The sequence below is a fragment of the Odocoileus virginianus genome, chromosome 21 (assembly GCF_023699985.2).
Source record: "Odocoileus virginianus isolate 20LAN1187 ecotype Illinois chromosome 21, Ovbor_1.2, whole genome shotgun sequence".
Lineage (NCBI taxonomy): Eukaryota > Metazoa > Chordata > Mammalia > Artiodactyla > Cervidae > Odocoileus > Odocoileus virginianus.
In genome coordinates this window covers 10,350,249-10,366,947 of record NC_069694.1, presented here as the reverse complement: position 1 = coordinate 10,366,947, position 16,699 = coordinate 10,350,249, and the positions used below count along the sequence as shown (strand labels likewise).

At 38.5% G+C, this 16,699-nt stretch overlaps 1 protein-coding gene across 3 annotated transcripts in view; it reads right to left on the bottom strand.

Moving 5' to 3' along the window:
* The window catches only part of ARAP2 (ArfGAP with RhoGAP domain, ankyrin repeat and PH domain 2), a 184,137-nt gene that overhangs the window by 86,556 nt on the left and 80,882 nt on the right, over positions 1-16,699 (bottom strand). For all 3 annotated transcript variants that reach the window (XM_070452058.1, XM_070452060.1, XM_070452059.1), the window contains exons 13-17: positions 16,271-16,453; positions 13,770-13,944; positions 13,164-13,298; positions 5,107-5,251; positions 211-313 (exon numbers count right to left, since the gene is read on the bottom strand). In XM_070452058.1, the coding sequence (XP_070308159.1) occupies positions 211-313; positions 5,107-5,251; positions 13,164-13,298; positions 13,770-13,944; positions 16,271-16,453 (741 nt within the window). The remainder of the gene's footprint in view (positions 1-210; positions 314-5,106; positions 5,252-13,163; positions 13,299-13,769; positions 13,945-16,270; positions 16,454-16,699) is intronic.

The following is a 16,699-nucleotide window of genomic DNA, read 5'->3' as shown; positions in this document are numbered from 1 at the left end:
TATAGCCCGCCAGGCTCCTCTGTCCATGGGATTCTCCAGGCAAGAAGACTGGCGTAGGTTCTATGCCCTTCTCCAGGGGATCTTCCCAACCCAGGGATTGAAGCCACGTCTCATGTCTTCTGCACTGGCAGGCAGGTTCTTTACCACTAGCACTACCTGGGAAGCCCAAAGCAACTAGACTCCAATAAAAATTAACAAAAAAATAAATACCTTGGCTATTGCTTCTGTCCATTTTCTTTGCACTTGAGATGTTTCAGCTCCAAATAAAAATGCACGTTCTGAGGGTAAATAAATCTCAAAAGTAAAGATAGGCCTACAGGACATAAGAATAAAAAGGTGCTGCTGGTTATGCGTGGCTTTAATGAGAAAAAAAATAACAAAAAGATCAAGTCTTTAAATAAATTCCTTTTGAACACTGAATAATAGCATGAGATCTACCTACCATCTACCTATCATATTTTTCTGCTGCTGGTTTGTACTTTATCCAAATGAATTAAATGGAACACACTGGGCCAGACAAAAAGAATATTCTTCTGACAAACCACTCTATGTATGGCATGACTTTGCTGATGCCCTGATGCGGCAGGGGGTTCTCTTCTCTCTTCTGCCCTCTGAGATCACTCCTTCTTGATTTATTCTGACCCTCTGTTCAAAGCAAACATTGTCCCAACAGTTCTCTAAATAGTTCTCTTCTCATCTTCACGAATTTTCCTTCCATCATCTCATCCTATGCCAAAATGTCATCTCCTTAGTATAGATAAAAATAGGGTAATATCACATAACTTGAATTTTTCCTTCATTGCTCATCCATAGTCCAAGTATTTCTTGAACACACTTAAGTATATATGCTCAGTTCAGTTGCTCAGTCGTGTCCGACTCTTTGTGACCGCATGAACAGCAGCACACCAGGCCTCCCTGTCCATCACCAACTCCCAAAGTTTACCCAAACTCATGTCCATTGAGTCAGTGATGCCATCCAGCCATCTCATCCTCTGTCATCCCCTTCTCCTCCTGCCCTCAATCGCTCCCAGCATCAGGGTCCTTTCAAATGAGTCAGCTCTTCGCATCAGGTGGCCAATGTATTGGAGTTTCAGCTTCAACATCAGTCCTTCCAATGAACACCCAGGACTGATTTCCATTAGGATGGACTAGTTGGATCTCCTTGTAGCCCAAGGGACTGTCAAGAGTCTTCTCCAACACCACAGTTCAAAAGCATCAATTCTACTGTGCTCAGCTTTCTTTATAGTCCAACTCTCACATCCATACATAACTACTGGAAAAAGCATAGCCTTGACTAGACGGACCCTTGTTGACAAAGTAATGTCTCTGCTTTTTAATATGCTGTCTAGGTTGCTCAGAGCTTTCCTTCCAAGGAGTAAGCGTCTTTTAATTTCATGGCTGCAGTCACCATCTGCAGTGATTTTGGAGCCCCCAAAAATAAAGTTAGCCACTGTTTCCACTGTTTCCCCATCTATTTGCCATGAAGCGATGGGACTGGATGCCATGATCTTAGTTTTCTGAATTGTTGAGCTTTAAGCCAACTTTTTCACTCTCCTCTTTCACCTTCATCTAGAGTCTCTTTAGCTCTTCTTCACGTTCTGCCATAAGGGTGCTGTCATCTGCATATCTGAGATTATTGATACTTCTCCCAGCAATTTTGATTCCAGCTTGTGCTTCTTCCAGCCCAGCGTTTCTCATGATGCATATAGGTTAAATAAGCAGGGTGACAGTATACAGCCTTGATATACTCCTTTTCCTATTTGGAACCAGTCTGTTGTTCCATGTCCAGTTCTAACTGTGCTTCCTGACCTGCATACAGGTTTCTCGAGAGGCAGGTCAGGTGGTCTGGTATTCACATATCTTTCAGAATTTTCCAGTTTACTGTGATCCACACAGTCAAAGGTTTTGGCATAGTCAATAAAGCAGAAATAGATATTTTTCTGGAACTCTCTTGCGTTTTGATGATCCAGCGGATGTTGACAATTTGATCTCTGGTTCCTCTGCCTTTTCTAAATCCAGCTTGAATATCTGGAAGTTCACGGTTCATGTATTGCTGAAGCCTGGCTTACAGAATTTTAAGCATTACTTTATTAACATGTGAGATGAGTGCGATTGTGCAGTTGTTTGAGCATTCTTTGGCATTGCCTTTCTTTGGGATTGGAATGAAAACTGACCTTTTCCAGTCCTGTGGCCACTGCTGAGTTTTCCAAATTTGCTGGCATATTGACTGCAGTACTTTCACAGCATTATCTTTTAGGATTTGAAATAGCTCAACTGGAATTCCATCACCTCCACTAGCTTTGTTCGTAGTGATGCTTTCTAAGGCCCACTTGACTTCACATTCCAGAATGTCTGGCTCTAGGTGAGTGATCAAACCATTGTGATTATCTGGTTCGTGAAGATCGTATTTGTGCAGTTCTTCTGTGTATTCTTGCCACCTCTTCTTAATATCTTCTGCTTCTGTTAGGTCCATACCATTTCTTTATTGAGCCCATCTTTGCATGAAATATTCCCTTGGTATCTCTAATTTTCTTGAAGAGAGCTCTAGTCTTTCCCATTCTATTGTTTTCCTCTATTTCTTTGCATTGATTGCTGAGGAAGGTTTTCTTATCTCTCGTTGCTATTGTTTGGAACTCTGCATTCAAATGGGTATATCTTTCCTTTATCCTTTTCCTTTTAGCTTCTCTTCTTTTCTCAGCTATTTGTAAGGCCTCCTCAGACAGCCATTTTGCTTTTTTTCGTTTCTTTTTCTTGGGGATGGTTTTGATCCCTGTCTCCTGTACAATGTCACAAACCTCTGTCCATAGTTCATCAAGCACTCTATCAGATCTAGTCCCTTAAATCTGTATCTCACTTCCACTGTATAGTCATAAGGGATTTGATTTAGGTCATACCTGAATGGTCTAGTGGTTTTCCCCACTTTCTTCAATTTAAGTCTTAATTTCTCAATAAGGAGCTCATGATCTTAGCCACAGTCAGCTCCCAGTCTTGTTTTTGCTGACTGCCTAGAGCTTTTCCATCTTTGGCTGCCAAGAATATAACCAATCTGATTTTGGTGTTGACCATCTGGTGATGTTTTTATGTAGAGTCTTCTCTTGAGTTGTTGGAAGTGGTTGTTTGCTATGACCCGTGCGTTCTCTTGGGAAAACTCTATTTATTAGCCTTTGCCCTGCTTCATTCTGTACTCCAAGGCCAAATCTGCCTGTTACTCCAGGTGTTTCTTGACTTTTGCATTCCAGTCCCCTATAATGAAAAGGACATCTTTTTTGGGTGTTAGTTCTAAAAGGTCTTGTAGGTCTTCATAGAACCATTCAACTTCAGCTTCTTCAGCATTACTGGTCGGGGCATAGACTTGGATTGCTGCCATTACCTAAAAACAAAAACTCAAAATACCCTATATTAAACTGATCGTCCTTCTTTCTCTTTCTCACCCCACACCTCTTGCTATCTCCTTCACATTCCAGTTTACAGGCATCACCATCTGCCTCATCAACAAGAACAAAACTTTGGAATCTTAATTTATATTCCCTTTGAAGTCAGCATTTCATTCAGTCACACACTGAATGCTACCAGTTCAATCTTAAGAGTCTCTCAACTCACTGTTTTTCTTTTTAATTATTTGCTCCTCTAGCTACACTCTCTTAATTATATCTTTCTTCTTCCAATCTCTACTTTAATACTCCAGCCATCAGCTCTCTTCTGAAAATTCAATGTGTATGACTCCTCAGTTACTACATTATCAATTTCAAATTCTATAATATGCTATTGAAGGTGACTAAGAATCTGGCTGTAGTAATTATTTTTTAAACACATCTCATTATAAATGCTTTCATTTGCACATCTACTTGTATCAGTAACATTCTACCAAGATTTATTTTTGAATATGATTATATGCTGACATAAACTAATAGCAATTATTTGAATTGTTTAAACAATTTAATACATAGAGTACACTTAACATTCCATCAGTTGGGTTCAGGTCAGTTGCTCAGTCATGTCCGACTCTTTGTGACCCAATGGATTGCAGCATGCCAGGCCTCCCTGTCCATCACTAACTCTGGGAATTTACTCAAACTCATGTTCATTGAGTCGGTGATGCTATCTAACCATCTCATCCTCTGTTGTCCCCTTCTCCTCCCACCTTCAGTCTTTCCCAGCATCAGGGTCTTTTTTTTTTTTTATGGTAAGCCACATTAAACTGTTTAATCATTTAGAATAAAAGCACTATTAAGATTAAAGTAATAAATCAACACATAACCAGCTTTGTTCACAAAACGTTAGATTTACTAGAAAACAATAGTCATTCAACTATCATGTACTGGTTGTTATGTGATAATAGTAAAATGTTTCAGTATTTCATATAATGTTATATAAATGACATAGCTTTACAAATCTCTTCCCTTTCTCATATAAAACTTTTTATTAAAATACTATGCTCCTTTATCAGTTTTATAACTGATTTTTGCACATTTTAATATATATATATATTTTTTAATTACATTACAAAATGTGATAAGAAACTTTCATACCAAGTATCTTAGAGGGTCAATTTCTAAAAGTCCTCACAGAATCCTACTAAACTATTTGTGAGTCGAATATGTTAAATAATGTCTACTCTTTAAAACTTCTTGAGACCATAAAAATGTCAAAATAGATCTAAGAAATCTAGCATTTCAATATGCTATTCAATATGCATAAGTTATTTTATTGTGAACATTACCACTGCACTTTTTTGTCATCTACTTTAACCATGATACATTTAATGAGAGCCTAAATTTTGTCATTAAATCACTATATTAAACAGTGAGCGAATCATAAAAATTATCAGACTACATGTGCAAGAATGGAATGATGTAAACTTACTTAAAATTTGACGTGAAGATGTCAACCTTTCATATTACCTAATGAGATATTTTAATTTTCCCACATTTTAGTGAATTCCCTAAGCAACTTTTAAAAGCTGAAAAATGAGAAGGCTACAAGAAACCATCAAACTCTTCTGTAAGAAGCAAGTGAAGAATTGAAATGATGATAAAACACTTATTAACTGGTATGATACATATCAGAAAATACTTTCAGCTCCTACTCTTTTAATGATAGACCTACCCAGTATTTAAACAGAAGTCTTCTTTGTGCACAGCCAGGCAGATGACTTCATTGATATTAATGGTGCCATTAGGCGTGGTAGACTTATCATTTTCATAGTAACTCAAGAAGCCTCCTTCCAGAACACACCACTTTTTATTTGTCTCTAGGAATTTAAAACAAAACAAGTAATAAATTGAGCTATACCATAAATCAAAATTTAAAATATATGGTCTTAAATAACTGGATTCAAATAAATGGATGCGTTAGTTTCCTATTTTGTATAAAGAGCATGATACTGCTGCATGGGATATAAAACTGTCATACTTAATGCTCTCAAAAAATTTACAGCCTAGTAGCCAGGGATGTGAAAGACAAAAATAACTGTGACACTGATGACCAGAGAAACAGGCAGATCGATAAAGAGACCACTGCAAAACGATGCTGAAACGGTAAAGACTGATGTCTATACAGAGCATTAGGAAGGGAAAATGTAGGGTAAAAAGTTTCACTGTGGCTGATGTTGGGTAAGTGTGCAAAAAATAAATGACCTTAATGTCCTGTTCAGTAGTAGGGTAATAACTCAGCTGTGTCCAGCTCTGCGACCCCGTGGACTGCAGCCTGCCAGGCGCCTCTATTCATGGGATTCCCAGGCAAGAATACTGGAGTGAGCAGCCATTCCTTTCTCCAGGGCATCTTCCCTACACTGGGATTGAACCCAGGTCTCCAGCACTGCCGGAGAAGACGATGGCACCCCACTTCAGTACTCTTGCCTGGAAAATCCCATGGACGGAGGAGCCGGGAAGGCTACAGTCCATGGGGTTGCAAAGAGTTGGACATGACAATCCCAGGGACGGGGCAGCCTGGTGGGCTGCTGTCTATAGGGGTCGCACAGAGTCGGACACGACGGAAGCGATTTAGCAGCAGCAGCAGTTCCAGCATTGCAGGCAGATTCTTTACCAACTGAGCCACCAGGGAAGGCCTAATGCTCTGTTTGAATGAAGTTGTTCAGTCGTGTCTGATTCTTTGCGACCCCATGGACTGTAGCCTACCAGGCAAAAGTACTGGAGTGGGGTGCCATTTCCTTCTCCAGGAGATCTTCCTGACCCAGGGATTGAACCCAGGTCTCCCGCATTGTAGGCAGAGGTTTTACCCTCTGAGCCACCAGGGAAGTAAATGCTCTGTTTAGAGGATTTGAAATTCATCTTTTAAGAGTTCAGCACACTATGGCCTGCAGGCAAAATCCAGATCAACACCTGTTTTGTAAACAAAAAATTTTACTGAGAAAGGGCCACAACCCACTCATTTGTGGATTGCCTGGGGCAGCTTTCTTGCAACAAGGGCAGAGACTATCTGACCTGCAGAGCTTAAAACATTTACTATCTGGCCCTTTTCAGAAACGTCTGCTAAGCTTTGCTTTTAGAGTTGATGGTAAGCCACTGAAATGGTTTCATCAGAAGGAAATGGCAGATTTAAATTTTGCACACTTGCTTTCTGTGCAACATGGATGTGAGAAGGTGAAGCTGAAGGCAGAAGACCTGCTGGGACTCTGCCAAAAGTGAAAGATGAAGACCATCTGAGGCAGGTAGAACCACAGCGATAGTAGGATAATGGGTGGGTAATGGGGCGATGGGATGATAGGAAAGGATGGGGACAGGAGAGACAGGGAGGAGGGGAGAGAGCAATGCATACATGCACTTGTGTATTCTAAAGGGATAAAACATTTATTGATGGGACATAGTGAGTAAGAGAGTACTTATTAATGGTTATTAATCATTTTTAGCTTTGATTACAAGGTGGGCAGAAATGCCTATTTTTACCTAAAAGGAAATAAAGTAGAAATGGTTTTAGTGCATGTAATCTGAATTTCCTTGGACATGCACTACATGAAAGATATCTCCTAGAAACTCAAACAGGAATACCTATTAGGCAGATCACCCTGTGGATTTGAATCTTCAGGGCAAGGAACAGCCTCAATAACCAGAAAGTCTTTAGACTACAGGTAGTAGTTGAAAATGCACAGTAACCAAGGATAAAATCTGAGGGAACTTAGGGAACAATGGGTATAGAAGGGTTCACAAAGGCAGTGAAACAAATGAGAAGAGAGAGTGCATAAACAGAAAAGGGCTGAGCATTTCAGAAGCGAATGACTACCAACACTAAATACAGAAAGAGATTCAATAAAATAAAGGCCGAAAATATCAGCTGGTCTTACAATAAGAATGTAACTTCAGTTCAGTCGCTCAGTCACGTCCGACTCTTTGCGACCCCATGAACCGCAGCACACCAGGCCTCCCTGTCCATCACCAACTCCCCAAGTCCACTCAAACCCATGTCCATTGAGTTCATGGGGTTCTCAAGGCAAGAACACTGAAGTGGTTTGCCATTCCCTTCTCTCCAGTAACTGCCTGTCCTTTAACTGAGAATTCTGTCTCTCTCATCCTCACCTGAGGTGGGCCATTCAGAGGCCAGACCCATTCTGAAAGGGAAGCTACCCTCAGACTGAAGTGGTAAGGAAAAACTTCACACAAATTACGGCTTTTGAACTAGGCATTTATATGGAAAAGGTGTTTTTCTAAAGTAGCAAAAAGTGAACACTGAGCTCCCAGTCATTCCATAATTCTGAGAAAGAACTGTGAGGAAAGTCATGGGAAGGGGAAACTGTCAAAAACCTATCTGGTCAAAGAAAAAGATTACATCTGAAATTAGGACTTGGGAAACAAGACTGCAGGCTCACGGCAGAGGCCAGGCCCCAGGAGTCTTACATGATAGGTATTCTGGAGTTTTCACCTTTCTCAGTAGACAAGTGGGAGACATTGGAAGGTCTTAAACAAGTGTCAAATGCATGATCCACAAAGTAAATGTAAATGCAGAACCTAATTATGCTAATTCTAATGGGAAACAAATGACAGACCTCTTGAAAAAGGTGAGTACAAACTCATTTTAAGTTAGAAATATGGGCTTGAGGAGATTTAACCTTGTAGCATCATCACCATAATCCTTGATGAACTTCATTTTTTTAAGTGAAAATAGGCCAGAGGTCAGACAAAGCAGGCATAGATATTACCTCTGAGGATTTATAACAACAAAGCCGTGATAGGAAATTTTGACATTTCTATTCATCTGGGAAGCAATCAGAAAGCTTTAGCAAAACTACACTGGATGGCATGGGTCTGCTTGAGCTAATTCAGACAGGACACCCTCTCTGCCACAGAACAAGTTTTACTGCTTAATCAGTTACCAGAAGATGTCTACCAGAAGCAAGACTGGGGCCACAGAATGGACAACTCTCAGGACAAAAGGTGTTTATAAGACCAGAGGTCCTGTTTATTATGGTGGTTGGATCAGCTGGAGGGGTTGTTCTTTCCTTCTATTCAAACCTGACATTTAGATCAGGGCAGAAAAACAGTGCAATTTACTTATGCACAGATAAAGAACTCCAGAGGTGACCTACTGAAATATTCCGATGAAGTGATACGGTTACTAGAGTATGGTTAACTTGATTGTTAGCTTACCACCGGTAGGATATTCCTAAACTCAAAGGCTAACTGGAAACCAGAAGCAAGGTGTGTATATGGATACCTGTGTATCTCTGCTACCATTCCTCCCTGTCCTCATCCTCTCAGCATCATATGTATGTGTCATATGTTCTCCTATGCATCTTATAGGCATTAACTCATAGAATCCTCAGAACAACCCTATTAGGTCAGTTCTACGATTATGTGCTCCTTTCCTTTTACCCTGTTCATGGGTACAAGATGGTTGATGGACTTTACCAACATCACATAAGTACTCAACATCAGAGCTGGGAGTAAAACCCAAGCAGTCAACTAGGGAAGGTATCCTTCTATCTACTTCACAAGCTCCCTGTCCGTGCCTGATACACGCTTGAAGCATGTATGTCCATTGTTTAAATGTGCCAGGGTACAGCGGAGGTCGTGCCTTCAAATATATATGTGCACAACAAATGAGAGAGAGTTCAGGTGAAACTATTATTTTTTTAAACCATAAAGTTTCCTGATGAAGAATTTCCCAAACTGATGGCATTCAGCATCCACAGAAAATAGAAATATTCACTAGGACTCCTTTCATTTAAAATAAATGTTTCAGCCTTGAAGAAACATTTTTAAACTATGCAAGCTAGGCATTTACGGAACAAAGGATCTTCAAAATTCCTCAATACTAACTCATAAAATTAAATATAAACAGATAATACAGAGTTTCTAGTAAACTGTATCAACCACTTTCTTTTTAAAACTCAAACACTGTCAACAAATCAAGGTAAGATACCAAGGGAAAATAATACAGTTGAGGGGAGAAAAGAGAAAACAAAATCAGGATGCTATTATTCAGCTCTGCACTTAGGTTTAACAAGAGCTATCAATCTTTCCTTTCATGAACACTAAATTGGGGAGAAAAAGAAAAATACAGATCAGTCTTCATAACCAGAGGCTAGAAGAACTTCAAATCCTGAAAATCTGAACTGACAATTTGAAGCCTCTGTAACTCTCTGAAGGACTTGCATGCATTTTATTCCTAGACTTTTTTCTTTGTTTTTAATCAGTCTGCTCTGTGGCCATCCTGACAAGCCCTGATGGAGTGATGCAGTCCAGATGCTTGCTGTTCCGAGGCAAAGGTGACAACCACACTTTAATCTCTAAATCTTTCCAAATAATTCAATTTTTCCATAAAGCTGGTGCTCAACAGGAGTACCACTGCTGCAGAATCTTGATGGAAAGAGAAAAGAAAAAAAAAAAAACCACCCAAACTCTCTGTTTCTTGTTAATTCAACTTTTTCTTCTATGTTTTTAAGTAGGCTCTTCCCAAACAAATGTGTTTTGTGTCAGCACTTATCTATTTTTATATGCAGGTGAAAAAATAGTAACTAATAATTATAAATAGAGTTTAATCTTTAAAAATTGTGAATTGCTATATCATACACCCGTAAACCTTAAACAATACCATATAGAAACTATACTTTGATAAAAATTTTATTATGAATATATAAAGTCATCTGTGCTTTTACACTGGCAGTAATGTGGTTAGAGCAATGCCCATTTATTCAACAAGTATTTGCACATGACTAGTTATGTGTGGACACTGTATTAGGCACCAGAGATTTGATGATGCTGAATAAACCAGAGAATGCTGAGGCCTCAACGAGCTTTCACTCCAGAAGGAGGGACAAACAGATGACACAAGGATCCAGTTCATGCAACGAGAGCCACAGTGGAAGCGAGCAGCACGCTATGAGCTAGAAGAACCAGCAGTGGGCCCACACGTTAGGAGGCTGCCATGGCGGTCTCCCCGACCACGTGGCCCTGCAGTGACAACCTAGAGGCGAGAGGCAGCCAGGCTGAGGAAAGTGTGCTCCTTGCAAAGTGAACAGCAACTGCGAAGGTCCGGAGCGGGCATGTTGCAGGAACAGACAGGAAACCAGTGTGGCCAGGCAGGTAGGACAGGAAGGAAGGATGTAAGATGAAGAGGGGAAAGCAGGAGAAGGTCTCTTAGGTCAGATAAGGAAAAGGGTTATATCCCGTCATGGGAAGCCACTAACTGTACTTGAACAATGGAAATGCATGGTCTGATCTACATTCTCAACAATCACTATGTCTGTTTGGGGGAATGGTTTGGAGGGAAGCCGGGGAAGATGTTAACCAGTAAACAGATATGGGCTGGGACAGAGGGTATCACAGCCCAGGCAGGACAAGATGGTGACTAAGGTTCAGATGCAGTTAGTGAAGATGGACAGCAGCCAACTGATTCATGGTCTATTCTGAGTTAAAATGACAGACCTTGCTGATATACTGGATGAAAGAAATGAAGACTATCAAAGAATATAAATAGCGAGCAGAATACCTTGCTGTTAGATTATTAGATTGTCATCCAATGAAATCATTTCTGTGTGCTCCATCGTCAAAGTATTATCACTTAAAACAGAATGCTCCAAAATGAGAAAACATACCTAATTAAATTACGAATATGGAGAATGCACTGGTTTCTGTTTTTTGAAGTAAATTTCAACCACAAAATCCATTAGTTAACTTATCTTTTATAAAAGGAAAAACTGATTTAGTTGCAAATTTGAAATATCAATTCAGTTCTCAAGTGACTAAGAAAAGCAATATATTTCAAGAAAACAGTAAAACAAATTGATAAGTTTATAAATATTATAACCAGAATTGTCAAAAAATAACTAAAAGCTTATTTTTAGCCTGCGGAATACTTATATTGAGAAGCTTTAGGAAGAAAAGCTTGTATTTCAGATTTCCTTCCTATTTCATCTTTGTATAAGTGGTTAGAAGGGTAGATTAATATATCCTGCAATTTAGAAGAAACATTCTAGAAAACTTGTATACTTCTTAACAAGTACACTAATTGCCCTGTTACTCAATTATTTTAATAATTGCTATCATCATTTCACAGATTGTTCTGCTACTTCTTCCCTCTTGATTACTCACCATTCAACTATATAAGTATTAAATACTGATAAGGAGCAATGGGAAGATGAGAAAGTCTCTAAAATTCATCATTTATTATTGGTTACATTGAGAAAAGACAGACATGAAAATAAATTTGCTGAAAGAACCAAAAAAAGCAAAACCCTAAACTCAAAGAATAAAGATGCTCTGCCACCTAGTGTCAGCTGGTCATCACCCTGACCAAAGCCAAAGTCATACAGTAACAATTATAACACAAATCAAATGCAAGACTCTGCTTCATGCTGAGTTCCTCCACTGTTCATGTGAAACCAGCATAGTATCAACTATCCTGCAGAGCTTTTATGAGAATTACAATGAACACATAGAAAAAGCCTAAAGCAATGCCTTACACATAGTACATGCTCACTAAAGGCGAGCTACTGTTAATAGGTTTTTGTTGTTGTTTAGATACTAAGTTCTGTCTGATTCTTTGTGACTCCATGGACTGTAGCCCACCAGAGTCCTCCATCCACGGAATTTCTCAGGCAAGAATCCTGGAGTGGGTTCTCATTTTCCTTCTCCAGCGACTCTTCCCAACCCAGGGATCGAACCCATGTCTCCTACATTGGTAGGCAGATTCTTTACTACTGAGCCACTAGGAAAGGCCAAAAAACTAATAAAGTATAGTTTATCCCAGGATAATTCTGCTAAAGGTTAAAATTTTCTTTTTTGGACAAATAAAGCCTGTAATTGAGATAATCTCTTCAAATGTATGAAGATCAGGATTAACACTCTAAAGTGAGTTTTTCATCCTATTATTCCTCTGATACAAGTAATATGGTTGGATTTTACCACTAGGGCATTAATACCTGTCCTCCAAGTCTCTGAAGTCCACCAATTGGCCAGCATAACTTAATCTCTCTTAAATTCTTTCTGTTCTAGTAAGACAAAGTGCATTATATTTTTCCTGCCTACATTTCTAATATTGGTTTGAATGTATATAACATTAGCCTGTGTCTTACTCGTTTTTGTTTTCCTAATGCCCAGCACATGCCTGACACAAGGAGTGAAATGGATAGATTTCACCTACTATGATTCTGCTAAGATCAATGCCACAAACCTACAACAGGTTGTTAAATCAATTAATTCACATCATTTCTTGGAAACCATGTTAAGCTTTATTTTACTTACATAGACACGCACAATTACAATCAGAACAAACTCAACTACTTGAGACCACTTAGTATGCTGACAGAATATAAACCAAAGACTTGTCCGTTCTTCCTACATGTTGACATTTATCTATATTATCTCCCCAGCTGGGGGGTCTGTCCCAAAGGGAAGGGGCTGAGTTTCACATTTCTTTGGAATAACTCTTAAATCCTGAAGCAGAATTGGTTGTCTCTGAGGTAGATGTCAGAGAATTCTGCTGAGAATTCACTCAGCATTCTGAACCAGTAGTAAATCTTTGCTGCAGTGCATGAAATAATATCTGTGCCTGGAAGCATTTATAAATCCTCAAAAAAATAAATATTTCTCTACTGCAAGATCAAATCTAACATCTCACGGGGAAAAATATCAAAACTTAAACCTAATTGTTTTGATAATGAAATAAAATTTTATCATGACAAAATCTAAAAGGAGCAGAAAAGATACCTTCAAGCAGTTTTTTTTCTGAAGAGAGTTTAGAAGCACCAGCAGGAGCCTGATACAAAAAGTCACAGAGGAACGTAGACTGGGAGGACTCTTGATTTAATCCACCTTCAGAATACGTGTCATGTTGAGGGAAATCTAGAAAAATTACAGAAATACCACATCTGAAATCTGAAATGTAAACAATTTTCCCTTGGCTTATGAATATGTTGGTGAGTTCTGAGGTAGAAGAAAAACTACTTCAAATATACTGCAGAATAAAAGATACAGAAACATTTATTTTGCTTTGCATAAAATTTGCACTTTGGTTGTGTTTATTATTCATACATGAAAACTAGATTTAATTTTAGTGAAAATGATTACATGGGATTAACTATTTTAATCTTCCATTTAGATGATTAAAGGCACATAAAAGATTGATTTCCTAAACTCTTCCTTGAAAGGAAATAAAACATGGGTCTTAAGAAGCATTTTCCGTCTTTCTGATAATTACATTTTCTTTTCATCCTAATAGTGTTTCTGATTTGAGAAATTTACAGATTTGAGCTTCAGTCCTTTCAAGGATCTATCAGGAGGGACCAGGTTGGTGGAGGCATGAGAGGGCCTAACCTGAGAATTTGTTATGGTAGAGAAACTCCATCTGCAGACTCTGCCCTGCCTTCTTGGCCAGCAGATAGGGGGTGCTGTGCTCAGGATCACCTGTCGCGCACATGACATCTGCTCCACTGAACAGCAAAGCCATTGTTTCCAGAACATCTGGTTTCACCACAGCGGCACACAGAGCCTGGTCGATAAAAGAAAATACAGCTTCTAAGTGAAGAAGAGAGAATTCTAGCAATTAAAATGCAAGAAAGTCTGCCAGTTCGTTCATGAGCTAAAGTTTATATTTCTTAATAATTATTGCGCCCTGAACTAACCAACAGGTAACAAAGGCCTGGTTTACACGAATTTAAATTTCCACAGAAGATTACTAAGTGTCTATTCATTGATTTGCTGTGCTGATGTTCCAAATCTTCAAATCCATTATATCTGCCATGGAAGATACTTTCCGTATTTTACACACTATGATAATGGCAATGCTCAGAAACTTCAATGTACTTCAAATGCAGTAATAAAGTATCCACTAAATATTTTGTTTGCATGAATGTTTCTGCATGCATGCTAAGTTGCTTCAGTCATGTCCAACTCTTTGCAACCCTATGGACTGTAGCCCACCAGGCTCCTCTGTCCATGGGATTTGCCAGGCAAGAGTACTGGAGTGGGTTGCCAAGCCTTCCTCCAGGGAATCTTCCCAACCCAGGGATCAAACCCATGTCTCCTGCAGCACTTGTTTTGCAGGTGGATTCTTTACTGCTGAACGACCAGGGAAGACATCAGTCTTGGCAATGATTTTTTGGATATGATATCAAAAGCACAAGTATAAAAAGCAAAAATCAATTAAGTGGAATTATAGCAAATTAAAAAACTTCTGCATAGCAAATCAACCAACAAAATGAAAAGGTAAAACCCACAGCACAAGGGAAAATACATTCAAACCACATACTGCATAAGGGTTAGCAACCAGAATATACAGATAACACATGCAACTCAAATAGAAAGAGACAATCCAATTTAAAAAATGGATAGAGGACCTAAATATACAGTTTTCCAATGAAGACACCCACAGAGCCAATTTTTAAGCAGCATCTCCTCAATAAAGTAATTTTTAAAAATTATTTGCTGATGTTAAGAGTGCCATTTTTAAGAAGCCCAATGTGGTAGTAAATCCTAACAGATAGACATCCCTACATATCTTGAAGAAGAAAGAAACAGCTAGTAATTAAAACCAAGCTTATCTAATATCTTAGCTCAAGGTATCTATATGGTGTGGCAGAAAAACCCTCCTTTGGGGTCATTAGTATTTACCCTCTGACAAGATTCCTGTCATTATCAAAAAGAGAGAATCCACTGGGGGGAAATTATGCCCTAGTTCTCCAATCTTGCCAGTTACTTCCCCAAATCCACAACTTATTATTTATGTACTTATTTTTTATGGGCCTCCGATGCATAGAACTAGATTAATTATAACCCTTGGTTATACCCTGTTATCATTATTTCATGCATGTCTTGTATAAATGGGTCCATTATTTTCACAGCAATTAGCATCCATGAAAATATCACCCTGAACAAAACTAAATGACTTAGTAATAACCTATATATGATTGCCTACCTCTGTCCCATCTCTCTGACTCTCCCCTACCTTAAGTATAGATTCTGCATCCTGCATTTATTGTACATCCTTGCTTCAAAATCCATTGGTGGCCTCACTTTACTAATACCAAAGATGTATAAAGAAGCAAGAACTTAATTTATGGGAACTAAACCAACAGAAGAGAAATATAAAACAACTGTATAAATCTTATCATTTCTAGAGAAGAATTGAAAAGGTCTTCATTTTCCAATTTTTTCAGCATAATGCTATGTAGTTGGGGATGCTTATCCAATAAGCATTGACACTGAATGCATTCTAAAGAACTGAAAACCAAGAAAGCATACCCTAAGCATATTAAAGTATATGTTTTAAATATCTATACATAGAAGAACCTTCTGACACACAAGAAATTGAAGCAGTTGATTTTTTTTTTAAAAAAGGAGGGCAAGATGTTAAAAAAATTCTTTGCTAAAAGGGCAATATAGAATGGTCACAAGACGACCCAGAATCACTCAGCAAAGGCCACTTGCAATCAATGGCACTGAACAGACCACTATCAGTAACAATAAACTAACAAATGAAGTCCATTTTGCTGACACCAAGTCAGCAGCGCACAGCTGAAGTTACCATGTTCAGTATCCTGTCCTTAATATGGGGAAAGTTATTCAAGGTTTAATTGGGGTGGGTGTACATCAGATAGAAACTTCAGTGAAGGAGAAAAAGTTTACTTGCCCTTGATAATGAATCCCTCAAGTAAAATGAAGGTAAAAGATCTAAGGTGCAATGTTACAAAAGGAAATAAAATTAAACAATAATTTTATGAAACAGCAAACTATTTTTTTAACTTTTTTTCAAAACCCTTGGCACAGGCTTAAAAAGACCTTAACATCCATGTCTTTTGTTACATTTCATTGGTTACCTTATTTAATTCTTCCTTGGTAAGAGACGCCAAAAGGGTTTTTCTGAATCTTCCTTCTTTGTACTTCTGAGTGATAAAATTTTTTCTCTTTTCTACTGAAGAGTCCATGTGTAATTCTTCATCTTTTTGAAGATTACCAGCCCAAAAGTCATTAGCTCTTTTGTTTCCAATGACAATAAAAAGCTGAATTATCAAAGAATTACAAAACGTATCAATTCAAACAACATTTTTGAATCTGCAGAAAACTGAGTCACGTGACAAATTAAAGCACAGCTTAGTGTAAAATATGCAAAAATACAAAAAAGACCCAATTTTTTCTGGAAGACGGAGTGTGAAAGCAGACAATATTTCTATTTAAACAGCCTAGCTGCTCTTAATAATGGTAAAAGAGTAACTAGAAAAGAAACTGCAAGCAACACGAATTGCAGC